Source organism: Hyaena hyaena, unplaced genomic scaffold (assembly GCF_003009895.1).
Source record: "Hyaena hyaena isolate Hyena2069 unplaced genomic scaffold, ASM300989v1 scaffold_123, whole genome shotgun sequence".
Lineage (NCBI taxonomy): Eukaryota > Metazoa > Chordata > Mammalia > Carnivora > Hyaenidae > Hyaena > Hyaena hyaena.
In genome coordinates this window covers 1238864-1265443 of record NW_024080756.1, presented here as the reverse complement: position 1 = coordinate 1265443, position 26580 = coordinate 1238864, and the positions used below count along the sequence as shown (strand labels likewise).

Sequence of the window (26580 nt, the reverse complement as noted above, 5' to 3'; positions counted from 1 at the left end):
GTTTTTTTGGAAATAAATCAAGAGAGAAAAGTCTTTGTGTTGAGTTGTGATTATTTTTAAATTATATTTCTGCAAAACTACTAGTAATTCAAAATTATTTACTGAATATTGGAAAAATGTGTCTTTAAAGGTTTCTGTTGAAATACTAGTTAACGATTTTTGTCCTTTTCCCCCCCCTCACTTCTACACCTTGTGTTTTCATGGCATGGCAAGATTTTAACATCGATTCAGGTGTTGAATTTACTTGAATGAGACCAGCTTCTTTTTTGTGTCCTCTTAGAAGGTCAGGTGAGCTTTTCTAGAAGACACACCAAGCCCTCAGTACTGTCAGTGATTGCTTAGTCTGTGTGGTCAGAGCTGGGAGTAAGACCTGGTTAGTCTTTACAGCCCTTGAACCTCTGATTCAATCTCTATTTGCCCCTCACACTCACGGTGCCTTATAGCTTTGCTGTCTTGCTTTCAGTGATTGAAATTTTTGCGTTCAGTAGCCTGTTTTTAGAATTTTCATTTCCAAATGTAGGAATGAAACATTAGTTTTGGATGCTGTGATCCTGATAAATTCAAAATTCAAAGTTCCATCTGCACTTCGGTTATCAACACGAATAAATGGCAGAATAAGAAAACCATTATGTTTTCATAATCATTGCATTGAATTGAATGAATTTCTTGGAACTTTGGGTCTGGCCCATTTATCAAAAGTTAGTATTTGACACTTATGATTAGTTAAAAGGTTGTCACCAAGAGGATACGGGAGGGTTGCTGTTGTAAGTGGAGTGGTCAGAGAAGGCCTTACTGAGCAGATGTACTTTGCGGGGACCTGAAAAAAGCAAGTGACCAAGCCTTGTTAGATACCTAAGGGAAGACTGTGACAGACAGAGGAAAGGCGAAAGGCCCTGTGGTAAGAACAGGTTTGGTGTGTTCAAGGGATCTATCATAGCTGGAGAAGAGTGAATGAGGAAGAAAGAGGTTAACAGATAAATCTAGAGAGGTTAGGAGGTAAAGGAGCCGGGGCAGATTGTGCCCATAGTAGGGACTTTGGCATCCACCCTGAGTGAGATGAGGAGCTACTTAAGTTTTTAGCAGAGGAACAGGGTGATGGACCACATGTTTCTTCATCGCCTGCTTGCCTCATTTCTGATCTTTTTCATTTTTGCAAAGCTAATGGACTAAAAATATTATCTCATTTTTATAATACTCCTTTTCCAAATTACTAGTGAGGTTGAGCTTCATTTTATATGGGTTTTGGCCATTTGTATTTCTTCTGGAATTACCCCTTCATATCTTTTCCTATTTTGCGCTTGAACTGTTTATCTTTTTCTGATTAATTTCTTGTCCAGTGAGTTCCACATATCTTTTGAATACAATCTTTTGTCTGTTGTATGTGTTGCAGATTCTTTATTTCAAGTCTATATTTGCCTGAGTCTTTTTAGGTTTTATTTTGTTAATAAACATTTTGTACATTTTAGCTACTCAGATTTATCCATTATTTTTATTATGGCTTCCTCACTTCCCATTTTATTTTACAAGACTTTCTCCCCCTTAGGTCATACAAATGTTTTCCTAAATTCATAGTTTTTCACATTTAGATCTTTAATCTACCTAAATATATGTTTATCTATGGTCCAAGGTAGGGACCTAACTTTATTATTTTTTCCCTGAACCTATAGCCATTTGCCCTAACATCTTTTATAGGAATAATCCATCTCTTCTGTGACAATATCAAATGTTATCTTTAAAATAAATAATTAGTTTTCCAAATATATTTGGATCTCTTTCTGGATTCCATTCCACTGATCTAGTTAGTTTTTTCTTGTGTACTACTATAAGTTTTGAAGTTGCAATAATTTAATAGTAAGCTTTAAAATCTAAAGTGACAGGCCTCTTGTTTTCTTTTCCAAATTTTTTCTTTGAAATTTTCAAATTTATTCTTCGGACATCATAAAAGTTAGTTTTCCAATTAAAAAAATCTTTTAAGATTCAGAAAATGATTTGAACCATTAAAAATTTTTTTAATTTAATTTTTTTTTTTTTTAAGAGAGAGAGCATGCACAAGCAGGGGAGGGGCAGAGGGAGACAGAGAATTCAAAGCAGGCTCCAGGCTCTGAGCTCTCAGCACAGAGCCTGACGCAGGGTTCAAACCCACGAAATGGGAGATCATGACCTGAGCTGAAATTGGACACTTAACCAACTGAGCCACCCAGGCACCCCCCAAATTTTTTATTTTAGAGAGAAAAAGTTTACATGAGCACGGTAGAAGGGCAGAGAGAGAGAGAGACAGAAAATCTTAAGCGGACTTCATGCTCAGCATAGAGCTCGATCCAATGACCGTGTGGTCATGACCTCAGCCAAAATCAAGAGTCAGGCACTCAACTGACTGAGGCACCTTCAAAGGACATGATTTTAAATAAATGACTCTTCATACCATCTTAAAGTATTTAGAAAACACTGAATTTTGTACATTTTGTATTTGGGATTTTCATTAGTTTGCTTTTGATATGCAAAAGCCTGGGCTTTAGAATCAGAGAGCCCCAAGCTTGTGTCTCTGCAGTTCAATAGCTGTGTGAACTTGAGCAAGTCAGTTAGCATACCAGCCCAATTCCTGCTGCACAGTAGAGATAATAATGCTTACCTCAGAGAGCTGTTGTGAGATTTACATTATTTTATTTATTATTCTATTCATTACATTATTGTTATGCTTGCGAAATTATATTACATAAAGTACTCAGCATATGGTAATTAATTGGCTCAAAGTAATTAATAATTAATTTAGTAATTAATTTCTGATCTTTTTCATTTTTAGTAATAAATAATTTAGTAAGCGAGAACCATAATTGCTCTTAGGCATTTTAAAAATTGAATATTTGAAGTATTTTCAGATGAAATGACATGATATGTTCCTTTACTTCAAAATAATCTTAAAGAAAAGGGAAAGGTGCAGCTGAAACAAAATTAGGGTCCACACAGCTTCCTTATGCTATATTTTCCACTTCGATATATTTGAAAATTCCTGGGATAAAAAGCTTTTTTTAAGAATGCATATTTGGGGCACCTGTGTGGCTCAGTCAGTTTGGTAACTGACTTTTTTTTTTTTTCTTTTAATATGTGTCCAAGTTATTTAGCGTATAGTGCATTAATGTTTTCAGGAGTAGATTCCAGTGATTTATCCCCTGTGCATGACACCCACTGCTCATCCCAACAATTGTCTTCCTTAATGTCCCTTACCCACTTAACTCCTCCTCCCACCCATAGCTCCTTCAGCAACCCTCAGTTTGCTCTCTGTATTTAAGAGTCTTATGTTTTGTCCCCCTCCCTGTTTTTATATTCTTTTTGCTTCCCTTCCCTTACATTCATCCTGTATCTTAAATTCCTCATATGATTTATTTCTGACTTATTTCACTTAGCATAATACCTTCTAGTTCCGTCCACATCGTTACAAGTGGCAAGATTTCATTCTTTTTGATTGCCAAGTAATACTCCATTGTATATATATGCCCATCTTCTTTATCCATTCATCAGTCCATGAACACTTGGTCTCTTTACATACTTTGACTATTGTTGATAGAGCTGCTATAAACATTGGAGTGCATGTGTCCCTTCGAAACAGCACACCTGTAGCCCTCCTAATGCAATTCCTGGGTTGTAGGGTAGTTTTATTTTTAATTTTTTTAGGAAGTTGGGGCGTCTGGGTGGCTCAGTCTGTTAAGTGTCCAACTTCAGCTCAGGTCATGATCTCACAGTTCGTGGTTTCGAGCCCCGCATCAGGCTCTGTGCTGACAGCTAGCTCAGAGCCTGGAGTCTGTTTCAGGTTCTGTGTCTCCCTCTCTCTCTGACCCTCCCTTGCTCGCTCGCTCTCTCTCTCTCTCCCCCTCTCTCTCAGAAATAAATAATACGTTAAAAATCTTTTTTCAAACAGTAATTTTTGAGGAAGCTCCACTGTTTTCCAGAGTGGCTGCACCAACTTGCATTCCCACCAGCAGTGCAAAAGAGATCCACTTTCTCTGCATCCTTGCCAACAACTGTTGTTGCATGAGTTGTTAATTTTAGTCATTCTGACTGGTGTGAGGTGGTATCTTATTGTAGTTTTAATTTGTATTTCCCTGATTATGAGTGATGTTGGGCATTTTTCATTTGTCTTTTAGCCATCTGGATGTCTTCTTTGGAAAATTGTTGATTCATGTCTTTTGCCCATTTCTTCACATGATTATTTGCTTTTTGGGTGTTGATTTTGATAAGTTCTTTATATATTTTGGATACTAACCCTTTATCTTATATGTCATTTGAATATCTTCTCCCATTCCATTGGTCACCTTCTAGTTTTGCTGATTATTTCCTTCACCATGCAGAAGCTTTTTTACCTTGATGAGGTCCCAGTACTTCATTTTTGCTTTTGTTTCCCTTGCTTCCAGAAATGTATTGAGTAAGAAGTTGCTGTGGCCAAGGTCAAAAAGGTTTTTGCCTGCTTTCTCCTCAAGGATTTTGATGGCTTCCTGTCTTACATTTAGGGTTTCATCCATTTTGAGTTTATTTTTGTCTATGATGTAAGAAAGTGATCCAGGTTCATTCTTCAGCATGTCATTGTACAATTCTCCCAACACCATTTCCTGAAGAGACTGTCTTTATTCCATTGGATATTCTTTCCTGCTTTGTCAAAGATTAGTTGGCCATACATTTGTGGGTCCATTTCTGGGTTCTCTATTCTGTTCCCTTGATCTAAGTGTCTGTTAGGCAACCAACTCTTGATCAACTCAAGTAGTGATCTCATGATTCATGAGATTGAGCCCTGCATCTGATTCTGTGCTGACAGCAAGAGCCTGCTTGGAATTCTCTCTCTCCCTCTCTCTCTGCTCCTTCGCTGCTCACACACGTGTATGTACAATCTCTCTCTCTGAAAAAAAATTAAACATTTTTAAAAATGTGTCTTTAAAAACTGTTTAAAATGACAAAGGGTGAATGTTTGTTATTTCTTTTTTTTTTTTTAATGTTTATTCATTTTTGAGAGAGAGAGAGACAGAGCATGAGCAGGGGTGGGGCAGAGAGAGAGGGAGACACAGAATCTGAAGCAGGCTTAGGCTCTGAGCTGTCAATACAGAGCCCGACACGGGGCTGGAACCCACCAATGCTGAAATCATGAAATCATGAGCCAAAGTCAGATGCTTAGCCACCTGAGCCACCCAGGTGCCCCAAACCTTTTTTATTTTATAAACCATTTATTTCTAAATGGAATATTAGTTATTTATTGTATTATTTTCTGTAGTTTTCTGTGCTTTTTTAAATCTCTCAAAAAGAAGGTAAGCAAGGAAGGAAGGAGGAAGAAAGAAGGAAAAAAGTAGAGTAAGAAAGAAAAAGAATACTCCATTTTTTTTTTATCTCCCTTGCTATGTAGTGAAACACAATTTGACCATTCTGTTTTAACACCATCTTAAAAGTATGAAACATTTTTAAGAGATTTCATGTTAATATAAAAAACAACTTCTAATAATTAAAACTATTTATCAGCAAACCTGACTCCTGTGAGGTAGTTATCACTCATCCATCCCTGGAAGGAGCTAATTGAGGCTAATTGACCTTTGGGGTCACTTTGATGCTATGAACCTTTTTAGTATATATCATCCTTCCCTTTTGAAACTAAGGATGAGAATAATCCCCTATACCTTTATAATATTGATTGCTAATTAAAGAGTTATCCATTTAACAAATATTTATAGGCAGCCTAGAGAAATAGGATAGGGTAATTTACAGTGTAGTGAGGGAGAGAGGGAGCAGGAAGATAGATGGCTAAAAAATAATTGCAGGATAGTATAATAAATGACAGCTATGTTCAAAGGCTTTCAAGCACAGAAGGAGTTAACTCTGGGAAAGTATGGGAAAACATCACAGAAGTGACACATGGGCTGAGTCTTAAAAATTCTTTATACAAAAATGTATTTATCACTCACCCTATGGCAGCAAAAGTTGTATGGCAAAGAAAAAGGTTATATGGCACATCTACACAGTGAACCTCTTATAGAAATGTTAAATAGAACAAGAAGATTCTTTAAAAAAAAAAAAAAAGGAGATTCTCTGCTTGTAAATGATGTACAAGAGATAATATTAAGTGAATGAAACCAGAGTTTAGAAATATGAACATAAACTATCTTTACCATCTTTTGTGGTGTAATTTTTATTAACCATCTCTTTCACGAAGCTATCTGGCTACATGGGATAGGACTCTGGCAACAGTAGCTTAAAAGAGTGCAGTGATGGGATGCCTGGGTGGCTCAGTCAGTTAAGTGACCGACTTCGGCTCATGTCATGATCTCATAGCTTGTGGGTTCGAGCCCCATGTCAGGCTCTGTGCTGACAGCTTGGAGCCTGGAGCCCGCTTCAGATTCTGTGTCTCCCTCTCTCTCTGTACCTCCCCTGCTCACATTCTTATCTCTCTCTCTCTCAAAAAATAAATAAACACTAAAAAAAAAAGTGCAGTGTTTATCTAGACAAGAAGTCCAGAAGTGGGCATATCAGAGCTGGTATAACTCTCAGAGCAGTAAGTCATTAGGGACCCAGGCTTCTCCGTTCTTCCTGTCCTTAGGTTGGGGGCACTTTTCAGGATCCTTAAGTCTCTTCTGCACTCCCAGGTAGGTGGGCCATCTTCCAGACAGAAAGATGGGGTAAGCCCAGATTGCCAAAGGTTCAAACCAGCTGCATCTGTCCCCCAACATCAGGAACTCAGGAGATTTCTAAGAAATTCTATCTAGTAGGTTTCTACTTACATTCTTTGGCCAGATGGTGCTGCATGATCACTACTAGCCTCAGGACATCTTGAAGAGGTATTTTTAAGTGAGTACATTGTCACTTTATATATAATCAAAGATATATTGGTAGTGAGGAGCATAAGAATGGAAAGGTAACTAGCAATGTCTGCCATCCTTACGTCTAAAACTAGGATGCTAAAAAATTTGGAGAAATGTTGAGGAAAAAATGGACCAAAACAGATGGAGTTGTTTAATATAACTGAAAGAAAGTGATTTGGTGAAAATTTTTGTAGAAACATTGATTAATCCTCAGTTTCATTCAATGTGGTAATTACTTCCCGACTCTGATAATTTAACATAAGTGGTGTTCATTTGTGACTCTTTTCCAATCAAGATTTAGCATGAAAAATACCCAAGAGTACTAAAATATACATACATAAAATGGCATGAAGACTTTTATTTAAGATAATTTTTAAAATCCAGTATGTTGAAAGTTTACTAGATTGCTTTGGGTGGCTAAAACAGGAAGAAGATAATGAGAAGAAAAATTTCCCAAATTCGTTCATACTATCACTTCTCTGCTGTACACTAAATTATACTCTTGCATAATGTGATCTGGAGTTGTTTATCCGATGATAAAATCTCAGAAATTGAGAGCACAGTACCAGATAGTGGAATTGCAGGACAGATTTAAAAGATGACAGATCGTTTCATTTCTATTTTTTGTAGAAAAGTAGTGTTAATAATAGCAATATTTTTGTCTCTTTGTAACTGTTAACTGCCAGTCTAGGTAATTATTTTCTTTCAATCCCTGAATTTTAGGATTTGGGAACGGGAAGGAATTGTTTCTCTTTGAGTGACGAGAAGACCTAGGTCCTAAGAGTTTAAGGGATTTGCCCCTGAACTGTGTGACATCGATGAAAGTAAAACCATTATCTAGATTCCTGACTGGGCTAAATCACTTGATATATGGTTCTGATCAAATGATTTGAACACAACTTGATTACTTTTCCCAGTTATTATGAACAAAAAGAATCAAATCTATTTATAAAATACTCTCTCCTAGAAAATTTTCTTCCATAGTGCTTAGAACTAGGGATGAAAATTGGACACCTTTTGGTGGGTATATACCCATGTTGCTAACTTTGACCTGTTTTCCCTCCTCATTTACTATTCATTATGTATATAAACATTTTAAATTATCACTAGTCATTATGACAAGATGGCTCTGAGTTCCAGCTTTGTCCTTTACAAACTGAATGTTCTTGATCAAGTATTTGACCTCCCCAGACCTGCTGTAATTAGAATCACAAGTAGATAATATAAATGAAAGTTCTTTGTAAATTGTGGTTACTGTACAGATTATGGCTTTTCACTTCTACTGTTACAGTTGTTTTTGTTGATTCTCACCATGTGGCATTTAAAGATTGCTATTTGTTTAATGAATGCTGCATTATGATTAGAGATGTCTTTATTAAAAGCTCACAATCACTTAGTTTCGTCCTCAGAGTAATTCAGAACACCTACAAGTTCTTTCATGCATACTTATTATGTTCTTTCATAAGCTAACTGAATGAGACAGCTGCCCAGTGCTTAACCCTTCCTGAGTTATATACTTACCCACAATCCCTTTTTCTGATTTTTTTGAAACATGACAATATGGATTTTTATAGTAATTGGTATTATAAACTAGACAACAGGATAAAAATATGTTTTTATTCCTTTCAGTTCCTTTTTAAAAGGATAATTTTAAATGTTTGTTTTTAAATGTTTTCTTTTAACTTCTCAGTAGTCCTCTAAGCATCCATCACTGGTGATTTTCTTTGGGATGTGGTGAGGTTTTCACTGAAACCACGATTTTATTCTTTCTTTAGAAGCTGCTTACCTCACTGGTTCATCTTCTCCTACTCCCCAATTTGTAATCAAGTGCAGTATGTCCACTGGGTCATTTTTACATATTCTTTTACTTTGTTCTAATAAAGGAAATTAAGAATGTGATTTTTTTTTGTAGATGCCAAGTTGTTTGGCTCCTTTATTTTATATAATTGTGTCTTTATGTAATTATTGTATCATAGCTGTTAAACTAGTACTCTTTATTGTGTGATTATTTTCTATTTGTTTCCATATCTTAAGGTTGTCCTAAGTCAGATGCTTAAATTTGACCTTTAGTTCAAGCCTTTTGTTACATCTCTCTTGGATCTTTGTAATGGCTTCTTTCCCACCACCCATCTCTGTACTTTCATTATCTACTTTTTCAGATTCTTCTAAGTATCACTTTCAGAATATTTTTCGTAAATCGTTTTAAAAAAATGTATGCTCCCTCCTTCTCAAAAGCGCTGTTTGTGTAACAAAGCACAAACCCTTTAACCTAATTCCTAGCTCCCAATTCCTGTTTCTCACTTATCCATAAAGAACCTATACTCTGGCCAAACTGACCTCCTCACCTTCTGGTCATGTTTTCTTCCTTTTTCTAGGGTTCCTAATCCCTGTCTTGTCTCTGCCCTTTCTCCCCAGCTGGAGAAATCATACCTATTACTCAAGGCCCAGCACAAATTTACCTTATTCAGAGAAAATTGTTTTTTACATCTTTATATACTTTTTCTTATACTTTATTTTCTTATATTTATTTTCTCAGTTTTATCAAATATGAATGAAATAGCCTATTTATTTATTTATTTTTATTCTCAAGTTAACATACAATGTAGTCCTGACATCAGGAGTAGAACCCAGTGATTCATCTCTTACATATGACACCCAGAGCAAATCCTAAAAAGTACCCTCCTTGATGCCTGTCGCCCAGTTAACCCATCCTCCTCATTCCATCCCCACCCTCATCGACCCTCAGTTTGTTCTCTGTATTTAAGAGTCTCTTATGGTTTGCCTCCCTCTCTGTTTTTATCTTTTTTTCATTCCCTTCCCCTATGTTCATCTGTTCAGCTTCTCAAATTCCACATATGAGTAAAATCATATATCTGTCTTTCTCTGACTGACTTATTTCACTTAGCATAATACCCTCCAGTTTTATCCACATTGTTGAGAATGGCAAGATTTCATTATTTTTCATTGCCAGGTAATAGTCCCTTACACACACACACACACACACACACACACACACACGCATGCACACACACACATCACATTTTAATCCATTCATCAATTCATGGACATTTGGGCTCTTTCCATAATTTGGCCATCATTGATAATGCTACTATAAACACTGGGGTGCATATGCCCCTTCGAATCAGCATTTTTTTAATCCTTTGGATAAATACCTGGTAGTGCAATTGCTGGGTTGTAGGGTAGTTCTATTTTTCTTTTTTTGAGGAATCTTTATATTGTTTTCCAGAGTAACTGCACCAGTTTGCATTCCCACCTGCAGTGCAGTAGAGTTCCCCTTTCTCCACATCCTTGCCAACATCTGTTGTTGCCGGAGTTGTTAACGTTAGCCATTCTGACAGGTGTGAGGTGGTATGTCATTGTGTTTTGATTTGTATTTTCCTGATGATGAGCATTGTTGAGCATCTTTTCATGTATCTGTTAGCCATCTGGATGTCTTCTTTGAATTTTTTTTAACGTTTATTTATTTTTGAGAGACAGAGAGCATGACTGGGGGAGGAGCAGAGGGAGAAGGAAACACAGAATCTGAAGCAGGCTCCAGGCTCTAAGCTGAGAGCACAGAGCCCAACGCGGGGCTCGAACCCACAAACTGCAAGATCGTGACTTGAGTCAAAGTTGGATGCTTAACCAACTGAGCAACCCAGGCGCCCCTGTATGTCTTCTTTGGAAAAGTGTCTATTCCTAACTTCTGCCCATTTCTTCACTGGATTATTTGTTTTTTGGGTGTTGAGTTTGGTAAGCTCTTTATACATTTTGGATACTAATCCTTTATCCAATATGTCATTTGCAAATATCTTCTCTCACTCTGTCGGTTGCCTTTTAGTTTTGCTGATTATTTCCTTTGCTATGCAGAAATTTTTTATCTCGATGAGGTCTCAGTAGATCATTTTTTCTTTTCTTTCCTTTGCTTCCAGAGACATGTCAAGTAAGAATCTTTCAACTGGTGTATCTAGGAAGAAGCCTTGTATAGTGGAAACAGGTTGGACTTTGAAGTCTCTATCAGTTGTATGTTGTTGCATAACAAACTGCCCCAAACTTGGTGGCTTAAAACAGTAGCCATTTTATTTCCCATAGTTCTATACGTTGGCTGAACTGATCGTCTCTTGGTTACTTCTGGGTTTATTTATGTGGCTGCATTTACCTTGTAGGTCAGCTAGAGGGTGAACATGGTTAGGAAAGGTGGGCCTCTCTTCATGTTGTCTTTCATTCTTAAGGAGGCTGGACTAGGTTTCTTCACATATAGTCTTGGGACAGCATACCAAGAGCATAAGCCCCAGTGCAAAACACTTACAAACCTTTGGTTTGTCCTGAAGTTGCTGGTATTCCATTGGCCAAACAAGTCATATAATCATCTCAGAGTTAATCAAGGAGGATACATGACATGGATATCGGGAGGTATGATTCATTGATGGCCATTGGTATAACCATCTGCCACAGTCTACCTTCAGGTCCCCACAATCCACATTGCATTCTTATGCAAAATATACTTACCACCTCCCCAATCCCCAAAGTCTCAGGTATGTCATGGCATCAAGGTCAAGGTCTATAATCTCATAATCTCAGAAGTTATGTTAGGTCCAGATGTGGCTGTGGCTCCAGGGGTGCAGCTCCTCTTAGTCCAAGGAACTAAAAGGATAGGTTACCTACGCCTACTACCGCCACACACCCAGTTTGGAATGGTGAGTCAGGAACAAGATAACCATAGTAGTCACTTCCATTAAAAAGAAGGAGAAACGGGAAGCACATAGCAATCATTTGCCCATAATAATTCTGAAATCCATGTGGGTATCTATTATCAGGACCTCCTATTCTAGAAGTAAAGAACATTTCTTGACTAGGACCCAGACTGTTATCTGGGAGAGATTCCCTAATCCACTGTCCTCCAGAATCTTTGCCCTCTGAACTCTTTTCCCTGAAAATTTTCAAAAAGAAATGATTCAGAGATAGCTACACTTGTAATAAACATAGCATAACATATAGACTTGTCAAATTACTATGTTATACACCTGAAACTAATGTAACACTATGTGTCAGGTATACTTCAATTAAAAAATAGAGAAGATGGGGCGCCTAGGTGGTCCAGTCCTTTAAGTGTCTAATTCTTGATTTCAGCTCAGGTCATGATCTCACGGTTTGTGAGCTTGAGCCCTGCATCAGGCTCTGGACTGACAACATGGAGACTGCTTGGGATTCTCACTCACTCTTTCTGCCCCTCTCCCACTAGTGCACTCGTGCTCTCACACACACTCTCTCAAATAAATAAATATTTTAAAAAAAAAGATGACTCATACTTGTATCTGAGCAGCTGTCTCTGCCTGATTGCTTGTCCATGGAAAAGTTGATTCAGAAGCTCCTTTTTTTTTTTTCTTTTTCCTTTTTTCCTTTTAACTGTCAACTGTCACTTGAGTTTAAGCTCATACAACTCGCTTAAAAGCTTTTTGGGATTTCTATGAATGTCATTAACATTCATTCCATGCCCTAAAAGACATAGCCATGGTTCTTTTTTGAGGTAGACATCTCTACTTCAGGTTGAGTATAAGGCTTCTGTGGGACAGTACCCTTAAAATTCTTAGAGACCTTTTGTCTAGCCAGAGGGGTCTGTTAGGCATCTCCTAAATTTGTTAGGTCTTTAGAAAAGGCCTTATAGCTATAGTTTGGATTTGATATTTTTCCTAATACCATGTCTTTCTTTGACAGTCTTTCCTAGAAAGACTGGAAATGTGAATGTTTCCTTTTCAACCTATCAAGTCTTTTCTCCTTTATAGGTCCTCTAAACTGTGCTTCCAAACTAACAATTCTTCTTTTAGCTCATCTCTCTTGTACCTTGTCATGTGCAGCTGAAATAATACAGATGACATTTCATCATTCTGCCTGGTAATCTTCTTATCCAGGTACATAATTTTATTATATATTTTTTGTATTTTTCAAGTTACCATAGGCAATAGTTTTGCCAATTGTTTCACTGCCTTCTAACATAATATGTCACTTCTCAATCTCCAGTAACAATTTCTTCACTGCCTTTCTAGCTTCCACTAAGAATTTGTTGTCTCTTTAGCTTTCATGTCTAGAACCCACCATTCAGACGCAAAGCCACTGACACATATTTTAGGCTTTTGGTGAACAGCACGCCATCACAGATATTCTAGTTTCTGTATCAGATATCCATTGCTGCATGGCAAACTACCTGTAATTTACTAACTTGAAATAGTCATTTTATTTCTTACATTCTGTGGATTGACTGGATGGTTCTTGTACCTAGGGTCACTCATGTGACTGTTTTGGACGAATCTTAATACAGAAGCATTTTTCAAGCTTTGCTTATGTCACATTTGCTAAAGTCTTTTTGGCCAGTGAGATAATATGGCTAAGCCCAGAGTGAGTATGGATGGGACAACACAGGAACATGGAAGCCAAGAGGTGTGATTCACATGAAGTCATTTGTAACAGATGCTGACAGATTCCCAGCTCTACCTTACTGTGTGCCTTTGGGAAAATCATTTAACAGTGTGCTGCAATTTTCTCACCTATAAAAAGGAGTTAGTAATACCTATCATAGGATGATTATGAAATTTAAATATTTGAGTAATTATTTTTTATGATTTTAAAATAATGCTTTTGTCATAGAAAATGTACAAACTATAGAAAAGCATAAAAAAAGAAACATTTCTTCAAATCCCATCTGATGCAGTACTGTACTATAGGCTCCTCCAGAGTCTTCTCTGAATTTTATTTACTACTGTAGCTATATATCTTGGTTTGTATTCTGAAATGTAAAGTCTTTGAAGGAAGAGACCACATTTTATTCATCTCTGTAAATCCCATAGCTTTGCATTAGGGTTAAAAAAGATAATGTGTGGAAGTACTTGGCTTAATGCCTGACACAAGTTATGTTCTCCCTTAAATTGGACTTTCATTAGATACTAGTAAAGAATTTTAGATATCCTAAAATTACAGAGTTGGGAAAGGAAAGCTGAGAACAGATTATTTAAATGAATCTGTGGAGGGTGGCCTTCACTGCCTAGCTTCTCTTTGAGGAATCCTGGTTATTCATGGGAGGGAGGGTGAGGAACATGTCAAGATCTGCTTATAGGGGTGCCTAAGTGGCCTAGTCGGTTAAGTATCCGACTTCAGCTCAGATCATGATCTCACAGTTCCTGAGTTCAAGCCCTGCATCGGGCTCTGTGCTGACTGCTCAAAGCCCAGAGCCTGCTTTGGATTCTGTGTCTCCCTCTCTCTGACCCTCCCCTGCTCACGTTCTGTCTCTCTGTCTAATATAAATAAACATTAAAAAAAAAAATCTGAGTATAGATGCCAAAGTGCTCAGTAGAGAGGCCTCTATTAAAAACTTCATTAGGACTCTTAAATATAGAGAACAAACTGCGGGTTGATGGGGGAGAGGGGAAAATGGGCAGTGAAGAGGGCACTTGTTGGGATGAGCACTGGGTGTTTTGTGTAAGCGATGAAACACAGGAATTTACTCCCAAAACCAACAGCATGCCATTTATACTCTATGTTAGCTAACTTGACAATAAATTTTAAAAAATAAATAAAAAGTAAAAAGTAAAGATCATACCCTTTTAAAAATTTAAAAAATAAAAATAAAAACTTCATTAAAAAGGAATAATCTAAAAAAAAAAGGGGGGGTGGCGCCTGGGTGATTCAGTTGGTTAATCATCCGACTTCAGCTCAAGTCATGATCTCACAATTCACCAGTTCGAGCCCCATGTCAGGCTCTGTGCTGACACCTCAGAGCCTGGAGGCTGCTTCAGATTCTGTCTCCTTCCCTCTCTCTGCCCCTTTTCTGCTCATGCTCTTTCTCTCTCAAAAATAAACATAAAAATTTATTTAATTAAAATTTAAAAAAATAGGGGCGCCTGGGTGGCTTAGTCGGTTAAGCATCCGACTTTCGCTTAGGTGATGATCTCGTGGTTTGTGGGTTCGAGCCCCGCGTTGGGCCCTGTGCTGACTGCCAGCTCAGAGCCTGGAGCTTGTTTCAGTCTGTGACTCCCTCTCTCTCTGACCCTCCCCTGCTCACACTGTCTCTCTCTCTCTCTCCTAGAAATAAATAAAACATTAAAAAAAAATTTTTTTTTAATTAAAAAAAATAAAGAGACTAGCCATTGAAATCTTTTATTGTTAAAAACTGAAGTCTGACATTACTGACATGATGGTATTCTTGACACTCAGACAAGTCTTACCTTCACATTTTAGTCAAAGAAGTTTGGCAGAGATCACAGAACTTATCCACACTGCTCTCCTCGTACATCGTGGGATAGTAAATTTAAGTGAATTGCAGTCTTCTGATGGACCACTGAAAGACATGCAATTTGGAAATAAAATAGCTATCCTGAGTGGAGACTTTCTTCTAGCAAATGCCTGCAATGGACTAGCTCTGCTACGGAACACCAAGGTAATACCGGGCAGGGTTTGCTTATGTCTGTCTGGGTGGTGACTTTTCGGTGGCTCTTGGTTGACTGCTAGAACTGTGGAGGCCTGTGTGCCCTGCTGCCTCAGCCCTCCACCTGTGGATGCTCCATAAAATTGTGATGCTGATGGTGGCAGTGGCCACACCAAGTAAAACATAAATGCTATGAAAGAGTTTTGAAATTAATTTCTTAATTTTTTCCTGGTTATAATTAATTATTTGTTAATTATTCAATATGGTTAAATATTTAACATAATGAAGATTTATGAACAAATATTACCTATTATCTCACTATCCAGAGATAATCACTCTTAGTTAATATTGTGATGTATTTCCTTTCAGGCTTTTTGTTTGTTTGCTTACTCCTACCTTTATATATGTGGATTTTTTTGTAACATAGGTGAGAACTAATGTACATAAGATTTTTTAATCCTGCCTATTTTTTCCTACTTCATATAATGATGTAGGCACTTTACCATGTTATTAACATTTTTCACAAACTTGTTAATGGTTGTGTAATATTTGGTTGGTTGGTTGGTTATTTATTTATTTATTTATTTATGAGAGAGAAGAGCATGAATGGGAACGGGCAGAGAGGGAGAAAGACAGAGAATCCAAAGCAGGCTCTAGTCTGTGAGCTGTCAGCACAGAGCCCAATGCAAGGCCTGAACTCATGAACCATGAGATCATGATCTGAGCTTAAATCTGGCACTTAACCGACTGAGCCACCCAGGCACACCTATGTAGTAATCATTTATTTAACAAATTTCTCATTTTTGGAGTTTAAGTTGCTTCTAATTTTTTACTGTCATAAATAGGTCTGCAGTAAACATCTTTACAAATCAGTTTTCCTCATTCCAGATTATTTTGTCAAGATAAAACCTAAAAGTGGTTCAAAGGGCTTAAACATTTTTAGCATATTGCCAATCTGCTTTCTAGAAGGATTTGAGAGTTATTCCTTACATATGAGTTTGAATTAGGTTTAGCTAATTCAAGACAGAATCACCCTTTCTCCTATAAAAACATCCAGGACTAGGCAGTCCAGGATTGAGTTTACAAAGTCAAGAACCTAGGCTTTTTATTACTCCTCTGCCATCCCTATCTTACCACTTTATTTATGGCCCCAAATAGCTGTCATCATGTTCTCACTTCAGTCGGTAGGAAGGGAGGAGGAGGAAGGACAGAGGCCAGATCTCCGTCTCCTGAAGATCAAGTGAGGGTACATCCTGGTTTGCTAAGGATAGTCTCAGTTATGTCTCCTGTCCCAGAATCCCATCTTACTTAACATTTGTCCTGGGTTTTTTTTTGTTTTTTTTTTTTGTAAACAGAGGACAATTAATAATTACATTAGAATGAGCCAGAATGGGTTTCATAGGTGTCTACATTATGCTTCCAACCTCCGCCTCAGTTTTTGTCTCATGTAAGCTAATAGTATGTGAGACCCGTGTACAGTGGAGACTGTTCTCATGTTAAGGTGATACTAAATCTGGAGGACAACCAGCAGTAACTTTTCAGACACCTCCCAATCAAGGATAGAACGCAAGGCAATTGGTGGTACAACAAAGTGTACTCAATGTATAGGTTAACAGTTAACTTCTCCCTGTGTCATGTGTAGAAGTATTTGACACTGCTGCCCCAGCTGGCCACTTGATGTATCACCCAATTGCACTGTGGCCCATGCATGGCCTTTAAGAGTCACAGAGTCATCAGGTACCAGTCCAAAAGCTCAGTGGGAAACATAGTAAAGTGATAGTTTGGTGTCTGTGAAGTGTGTATGGGAAATCAAGGCTGAACAGGGGAAGCGGTAGAGAGTAGACTGAGCACGCTTGCTTGTGCAATGTTAACCTGTAACTGTTTTATTGTTTGGCAATGCTTTGTTTTTGCGATAAACTCTTCTGACAACAATAAGCTAAAAACTATATATTTCATTTTTTAAAGTACTGAGATAGTTGATAAAGAATGTGTAATTCTCATAAAATATTGGCATTTATTATCCACTATGGAAGTCATTCTGGTATTACTAGCCACATGAAAACAAGAAGCATCAAATCTGCTAAAAAAGTATCAGGTCCTATTTCCAAAGTCAGCAGTTATTTGAAGACTTCCTGAACAGACTTTTAGCTCTATTACAAAGCTGTAATCATCAAAACAGTATGATACTGGCACAAAAACAGACACTCAGAACAATGGAACAGGATAGAGAACCCAGAAATGGACCCACAAATGTATGGCCAACTGATCTTTGACAAAGCAGGAAAGAATATCCAGTGGAATAAAGACAGTCTCTTCAGCAAGTGGTGCTGGGAAATCTGGACAGCGACATGCAGAAAAAAATGAATCTGGACCACTTTCTTAAACCATACACAAAAATAAACTTGAAGTAGATGAAACCCTAAATGTAAGACAGGACACCATCAAAATCCTCAAGGAAAAAGCAGGCAAAAACTTCTTTGACCTTGGCCACAGCAACTTCTTACTCAACACCTCTCCAGAGGTAAAGGAAACAAAAGCAAAAATGAACTATTGGGACCTCATCAAAATAAAAAGCTTCTGCATGGCAAAGGAAATAGTCAGCAAAACTAAGAGACAACCAGCAGAATGGGAGAAGATATTTGCAAACAACATATAAGATAAAGGGTTAGTATCCAAAATGTATAAAGAACTTATCAAACTGAACCCTCAAAAAACAAATAATCCAGTGAAGAAATGGGCAGAAGATATGAATAGACACTTCTCCAAAGAAAACATCCACATGGCCAACAGATACATGAAAAAAATGCTCAACATCACTCATCATCAGGGAAATACAAATCAAAACCACAATGAGATATTACCTCATACCTGTCAGAATGGCTAACATTAACAACTCAGGAAACAACAGATGTTGGCGAGGATGTGGAGAAAGAGGATCTCTTTTTCACTGCTGGTAGGAATGCAAACTGTTGCAGCCACTCTGGTAAACAGTATGGAGCTTCCTGAAAAAGTTTAAAATAGAACTACCCCACCACCCAGCAATTGCACTATTAGATATATATCCAAGGGATACATGTGTGCTGTTTCAAAGAGGCACATGCACCCCAATGTTTATAGCAGCACTATCAACAATAGCCAAAGTAGGGAAAGAGCCCAAATGTCCATCAATGGATGAATGGATAAAGAAGATGTGGTATATATACACAATGGAGTATTACTCAGCAATCAAAAAGAATGAAATCTTGCCATTTGCAACTATGTGGATGGAACTAGAAGGTATTTTGCGAAGCGAAATTAGAGAAAGACAACTATATGATTTCACTCTTATGAGGACTTTACGATACAAAACAGATGAACATAAGGGAAGGGAAGGGAAGCAAAAATAATACAAAAACAGGGAGGGGGACAAAACATAAGAGATTCTTAAATATGGAGAACAAACAGAGGGTTATTGGAAGGGTTATGGGAGGTGGGATGGACTAAATGGGTAAGGGGGATTAAGGAATCTACTCTTAAAACCACTGTTGCCCTATATGCTAACTAACTTGGATGTAAAGTTAAAAAATTAATTAAATAATAAAATAAAAACAAATAAATAAAACATTAAAAACTTAAAAAAAAAAAAAAAGACTTTCTGAAGATGAGTTAACACATGCAACCTCAGAATGTATATACACATACCACACTGTGAAACCTAACTTTTATTTAGACAGATGCCTATTTTTCTAAATTAATTTCACTCATTTTCAACTATGAGGTTTTGTTTTTGTTTTTGTTTTTTGAAAGAGCAAGCAGGGGAGGGTGAGAGAGAATATCACAAGCAGGCTCCACACTATCAACACAGAGCCCACAGTGGGGCTTGAAGTCATGAACTGTGAGATCATGACCTGTGCTGAAATCATGAGTCAGACGCTTAACTGATGACTGAACCACCCAGGCACCCTTCGACTACAAGTTTTTATGTGCACATAGGAATAAGGGAAGTGATAGTTTTATATTTCTTGGTTCTATTGGCCAAAGAAAACTTTGCAAACAGTTAAGTAATTCCAGTTTTAGTTGACTGTATCAGGTAATTCAGAAAATGTTTTATTCATCCATTCATGGAATCAGGATAAAGCTTTCGGAAGTATATTCTTCCAGAGATTAAGCCAGTATCAGTCAGATTGGAAATTCAGCTTGAAGTACAACGTGGAAGATAAAATTATTAGTTTATAATAAGAATACAAGTACACATTTTGGTGAGGCACACACAGTGTTGTGGTAAAGACAAGGTTCTTACTACATTGAAATAACTGTGGAATACTTCTAACTTGTTGTGGCATACCCATAACTCATACCTGTCTCCAAACAAGTGTCCACATTCCATTAATTGCAGTAGATGGCACAAGTGTTTTTATGTTCAAGTATTTGAACTACAAGATTTTGGTGTTGAGTACAAAATATAGTTCAACTCCAGAGTATGTATCTTCTGTCTTTGTTGTCTGTTGTTAATCAGATTTTCAAAATATACCCCAACGGTATTGAACTTTATTATAAATTTTGGTGACATCTTGTTCAGAATCAATTGGAAATCTGAAATCAAGGGCTCAAGAAATAGAACACAAACTGAAACTTTTAGGGAATTATAATGAAAACAATCAATGACTCACAGTTAATGAAAATTCCACTGGAATTTTCCTTTGCAAAAGCAAGAAAGGAACACAACAAAATAAAGAGTAGGAATCCAAATGCTACCCAAGATTAAAATTTTAAATTATGTAATTGTGATTTGCAGTATCTCACCTTGCAGGAAGCATCTTTTGGTAGTGCACCTATTTTGAATAAATTATACACACACATGAATGAAATGAAATTGAGAAGGCCTAGATTTTGCAGCATCTAATTTTAGCAAAGCATTCAGAAGAATCATAGAGACAATTTATTTGACAAGCTTTGTCTTATAAAAGTATCTGTCAAAGAAAGGTACTCTGAAGGAAGCAAAAAGACAGTACCCTGAAAATATTTGGGCTGGAATAGTTACAGTTTACAATATTTAAAAAATTAGAATTGAGGGGTACCTGGTGGCTGGCTCAGTTGGGTAAGCGTCCAACTCTTGATCTCCGCTCAGGTCTTGATCTCAGGGTCATGAGTTCAAGCCCTATGTTGGGCTCTGTGCTGGAGATGAAGCTCACCTAAAAAAAAAATTAGGGGGCACCTGGGTGGCTCAGTCAGTTAAGCATCTGACTTCAGCTCAGGTCATGATCTTGCATTTTGCAAGTTTGAGCCCCAAGGGAGCTCTGTGCTGATGGCTCAAAACCTGAAGCCTGCTTCAGATTTTGTGTTTCCTTCTCTCTCTACCTCTGGCCCATTCACAGTCTCTGTGTGTCTCTATCTTTTTTAAATAAACATTTAAAATATTTTCTTTAAAAATTAGAATTGAGTTTCTCTTCTATTTTGGAAATTTGCTTGGAGCTTACAGGTAACTCAACTGATAGAATGAGCATTTTCTCAATTAAAAATATGATGGTCTACTAGTAAAATCAAATGAAAATATCAATAATTTTAAATTAGTCATAAACTGCAACTGTGAAGAATATTGCTGGCAGTTTTATTTTTAAATGCCATATTTTCTTTGTAATGTTTTGTTGTTTTTTTTTGAGAGAGAAGGAGCAAGTAAGCAAGGGCAGAGAGATAGAGAAAGAGAAGCCTTGCACTACACATGACAAGCTCTAGTCATACGCTGACTGACCACTCATGGATTAGACCCACATACCTAAGAAGAAGAGATATTCTGGATGTAGTAACTTGATCCACATTTTTGTAATTAACTCTCAGCCTGGCCCCTATCTTAAAACAAGACTTACTGCCTTCAGACAAATTTTTGTTTTCTCCAGTCATTTGTTTTACTCTAAGCTATTCTGATGAAATCTTATATAAGGTTAAGATGGTGGTATTTAGCACAAATATAATTATACTGTAATGACACAAGCAAGTATTCACTTGCTTTAACCACTCACTCTATGGGAATGATATTTAATGTGTTTCTTTTTCTTAACTATCTTGTATCATTCACACATGCTTTCTTTCAGTGTGGTTCAAGTTCAGGGAAAATGGAGGCTTTACTCCCATCAAAATCAATTGAGATTCATGGTTTGTGAAATACACCCTTAGTGTTTTGCATTCAGAAGCATCACTATAAATGTTCCAGAGTCTAAGACCTCTACCATCTGCTCCATTAGGCACTGGATTTCAGTGGCAGTATTTGATTCAAAAAAAAAAAAAGAAAGAAAGAAAAGATACAAAACAAAAACTTAGGATATCCAAGCAACAGTTAAGCTTGAAGTTTCTCCTTGAAATAAGAATGATTGGGTATTTCCTTCCTCTTCAGTGAATCCTGTACCTTCATGGTCTCTGCACAGGTTTGTACTTCTAGATTTTCATTTTATTGACTTTTGTCTGGTGAGCAATTATTTTTTTCCGTTTTGGGCCCATGGTATATTGTTTTGTTTTTAATTTGATAGTTGTGTGTTGGATTGAAGCCTTTATTCTATGCAACCATTCTGTTCATAAAAAAAAAAAAAAAGGATCCTTTTGCACCTTGTTCTTCAAAATTTGAAGGCTCTTTGTACAAAAGTCAATTTCCAAAGATGCTTCACTGGATCAGTTCTTGTGAAAGATCTTGAACCTTGTCCTGGGGTCTATAATTGACCTTCTACCATTCTAGAGCTAGTAAGCTCTCTTTTAATCATAACAGAAACTTTCCAAACCATATGAACAATAGTTTAAATTGATTATAAGGGGTAACTAAAGTTCTTGAAAGTCAAGAATTCTCTTTGATAAGAAACTTAACAGAGGACCATGGAGGAAGGGAAGGGGGGAATATAGTTGGGGAGAGGGAGGGAGGCAAACCATGAGAGACTCTTGAATACTGAGAACAAACTGAGGGCTGATGGGGTGGGGGGGAGGGGACAGGGGGGTGCTGGGCATGGAGGAGGGCACTTGTGGGGATGAGCAATGGGTGTTATATGGAAACCAACTTGACAATATACTATAAGAGAAAAAAGAAGAATTCTCTTTGATAAAGCAAATTTTCCATAGTCAGAATCAATTCCTTTTATTTAAAGATTTGGCAGTTTAGGGGCACCTGGGTGGCTCAGTCAGTTGAGCATCCCACTCTTGATTTCGGCTCAGGTCATGATCCCAGGGTCATGGCATGGAGCCCACATCTCAGGCCTGCTTGAGATTCTCTCTCTTTCCTTCTGCCCCTCCTCCCTGTTCATACTCTTGTGCGCTATGAATGAATGAACGAATGAATGAATCACAGTTGATTTCTTTAATTTTTTTAAATGTTTATTTTCTGATGTTTATTTTCTGAGAGAAAGCATAAGTGGAGGCGGAGAAAGGGGTGACAGAGAGACAAAGAGACAAAGAATCTGAAAGAGGCTGGAGGCTCTGAGTCAGCACAGAGCCCAACATGGGGCTCAAACTCAGGAACCATGAGATCATGACCTGAGCCAAAGTCAGATGCTTAACTGACAGCCACCCAGGCACCCTGGCAGTTTATTTTTTTAAGGAAAGTAAAGTTATATCTCAGAAGAAGACTAATTTTATTAAATGTGTTCCCAGAAACTTAAATAGATGAAGGATAATACTATTAATAAGAATTTTTGGTATGGAGGAGGAGGTAGTAATAAATATTTCTTTGGGACAGTATTAAGTTTTTTAAAGTTCTATACATATGGTGAATGTCTTAGTAAAGTTAGATTTCTCCTTAATGATGTTTTAATTTTTTTCTTACAAGAAAGAAAAATTGCCAATAGATGAATGGATAAAGAAAATGAATATATATAATATATGCTATATATGAGGTGTGTGTGTATGAATATTACTCAACCATAAAAAAGAATGAAATCTTGCCATCTGTGACAACATGAATGGACCTAGAGGGTATTATGCTAAGTGAAATAAGTCATACACAGAAAGAGAAATGTCATATAATCTCACTTATATGTGGAATCTAAAAAACAAAACTAATGAACAAACAGAACAGAACTCATAGATACAGGAAACAAACTATTGGTTGCCAGAGGGGGAGGAGTTGGGATGGGTGAAATAGGTGAATGGGATTAAGAGGTACAAACTTCCAGTTATAAATAAGTGATGAGGATGTAATGTACAGCATAAAGAACATAGTCAATAACATTGTAGTAACTTTGTATGGTGATGGAATATAACTAGACTTACTGTAGGGATCATTTAGCAGTGTTAAAAATATGAAATTGCTGTGATATACACCTAAAACTAACAGGGTATTGTTTGTCACTTACACTTTAATTTTAAAAAGGCAAAGAAAAATTTGTCAGCAATAGCAGTGAAATAGAGACCACAGCAGTGAGGGAGCAGACAGAACTTAATACAGAATTTCTGTTTATAGTATGTCACTTTTTTCTCAGTGACAGCTTTTTTTTAGAGGGTGTGTATTTAACTTGGTAATTAAAGTTAGCATATTTGTAGCAACTTTAATTTTTTATGACTTATTCATTCTCCCAATGTTCCATTTTCTTGTGCTACTGAATTCTTGTCTGAATTTCTGTGTTATGTGTTTATCTCTGTACTTCTCCTGGGGCAGACCATTAAGATGAAGGGTTCTGCAGTCATCAGAAATTCAGAGCTGTTTTATAATTGCCAAGGGTAAAATTAGCAAAGTCAATTATTCTCCCTTTGGCTTTTCCCTGAAGATATTAGGGGTCTTCAAGGTAATTGCCTTAGGTAACATTTAGATTTTTAAATATCTCTAAGTATAGAAATTGGTATATTAATCCTCTGGTAATTGTCTTTTTACTGTTCTGGCTCTAGTCACATAAGTGTGAATTAACAGAATTTTGAATTCAAGAGTGAGTTTTAAAATTCATGTATGAGTTTTAATTCATTTTCAATTATGGAACCTGAGGTCAACTTTTTGTTTTGGTGCTTCACTGTACACGGACCCTAGAACTTAGAGACCTTAGACTGCCTCTTTTTAAGCCATAAATTCCCTGACTCCATTGAAATAAGTTGCTTTATATTGTGTTCATGTAGAACATCACCGGATCCTGAAATGATGGGGTCATACCAGAATCTAAAATTTTAGTATCTGAGATCAAACTATCAATGAGACATGCTGAATAATTGGGGGGGGGAAACATGAAATGGAGAAGCACTATAGTTTAGAAATCTGGCTATTAGAGGCCTTTCTTTGTCCCTGTTTATTTTGTAGACTGGATCTGTATTTTAGGATTAAGCTACAGTACAAATAAAGTTGTTTGGATTACTACTTGCCATTTTTTTCTTTTTTAAAATTTTTTTAACATTTCTTTTTGAGAGACGAGACAGAGCATGAGTGGGAGAGGGGCAGAGAGAGAGAGGGACATAATCTGAAGCAAGCTCCAGGCTCTGTGCTGTCAGCACAGCACCCTACGTGGGGCTCGAACTCACGAACCACAAGATCATGACCTGAGCTGAAGTCGGCCGCTTAACCAACTGAGCCACCCAGGCTCCCCGCCATCTTTTTTCTTTAAGTTGTTTATTTTGCATGTGTAGTGATAACCTAGTATTTAAACAGTTGAATTCGGGGGCACCTGATGGCTCAGTCTTGGTTTCAGCTCAGGTCATAATTTTACTGTGCATGAGTTTGAGCCCTGTGTTGGGTTCTGTGTTGACAGTGTAGAGCCTGCTTGGGATTCTGTCTCTCCCCGCACCCCCCGCTCTCTGTCCTTCCCCAGGTCATATGCATTCTCTCTCAAAATAAATAAAATTATAAAAAATAAAATAAAAATAATAAAAAATTGAATTGACAGTGCTATTTTTTTCTCTTTATAGTCATTTTCATTTAATGGACCCATCACTCGACATCAGGTGGGAAATTGTGCGTTGGCTTGGGTCTTCTCTGAGTACCCAAGAACATTGTCATGATGTCACTCCTGGGGACTGTTCTATTAAGCATTAGTGATTTATATTTCTAAATAACTAGGGGCACAGATGTACTCTTTACATAGCTGATGTATTTCCTTATGTTAACTCTGTTTTCCTAAAGGCATAAATATGTTGTTTACAAGGAAGAATTTTGTTTGTATAAATATGCTCAATTTATGCATATAAATCTCCTCCTTTTATACCATCTATATATTTTAATAAAGAGAGTACTAATGGTTATTTCATGTTTGTATTATCAGTTATATTAATCCTACTTTCAAATTCATGTTAAGAAGTGAAACCTAGGCTCCCTTGGCTGGCTCAGTCAAGTGGAGCATGTGACTCTTGTTCTTGTGGTCATGAGTTCAAGCCCCATGTTGAGTGTAGAGCCTACCGAAAAAGAGAAAAGAAGAGAAACCTAGAAACATGCTATATCATATGAAATCTGAGATTTTCTCTATCATATTCATTTAAAATAGACATTATTGTGACCTTGTGTGTTTATAGTCTTGTCAGCACTATTTTACTTGTGGAAATTATTATCTTTTAGCCTCTTTAGTCTGACACCCAAGATTAATGTTCTTTTCTACATATAACCCTTCTCAAGTATAGATTTTGATGTCTAGAGTGAGTATGTGCAGAAGGTAAGTGGGGTGTCATATATTGTAACAGTAAAGGTAGCTATCTCCCTATCAATTGAATAAAGAAGGCAAAATGTTACCATAAAATTACAATTTCAAAATCCCCAAATTTTTGCAGTTTTTTATCATTTGCTAACAAAGCTACCTATTAAACAGACACTGTATCCATTTTATGAGCCACTTCCTGGATCTTTAAAGCAAAAGTGATAAATGATTAGTATTTGAGAAGTGTACTTAGAAACAAGAAGCCAAATATTATGTTCTTTTAAAATTTATTGTCTCATTGAAACCTTGAACTTTGTCCTTTTGGTGCCATAAAACAATGGAATGAAGTGTCTTTTTGCCATAAGAAGGTCAAATGTCATTATGCAAAAACTGGACAGTCCTCTGAGTGTCAACCAGAAAGGTGATGACCAAGAAGGGAATTTCTTCCATAGGCCTAGCTTTCAAATAAGCCCATTTAAAAAGTCTGTTTTCTACAAAAATATATTCTCTAAAATGGGTAGAGTTGAACCCCATACTGTGGTTGGCCACGAGAGGTAGAAATATATTGGCTAGGGCAAATTTTTTTATATGTTTATTTATTTTTGAGAGAGAGAGAAAGAGCTTGGATCTGAGCTGTCAGCACAGAGCCCAACATGGGGCTCAAACTCACAGACTCTGAGATAATGACCTGAGTCGAAGTTGGACACTCAACAGACTGAGCTACCCAGGTGCCCCTAGGGCATTTTTATAGTATACTTAACCACCTCAATTTTGTAAA

General features: G+C 37.0%; 1 protein-coding gene across 3 annotated transcripts in view; it reads left to right on the top strand.

Moving 5' to 3' along the window:
- The window catches only part of PDSS2 (decaprenyl diphosphate synthase subunit 2), a 260475-nt gene that overhangs the window by 143722 nt on the left and 90173 nt on the right, over positions 1–26580 (top strand). For all 3 annotated transcript variants that reach the window (XM_039237439.1, XM_039237440.1, XM_039237438.1), the window contains one exon: positions 15060–15258. In XM_039237439.1, coding sequence (XP_039093370.1) covers positions 15060–15258 — 199 coding nt within the window. The remainder of the gene's footprint in view (positions 1–15059; positions 15259–26580) is intronic.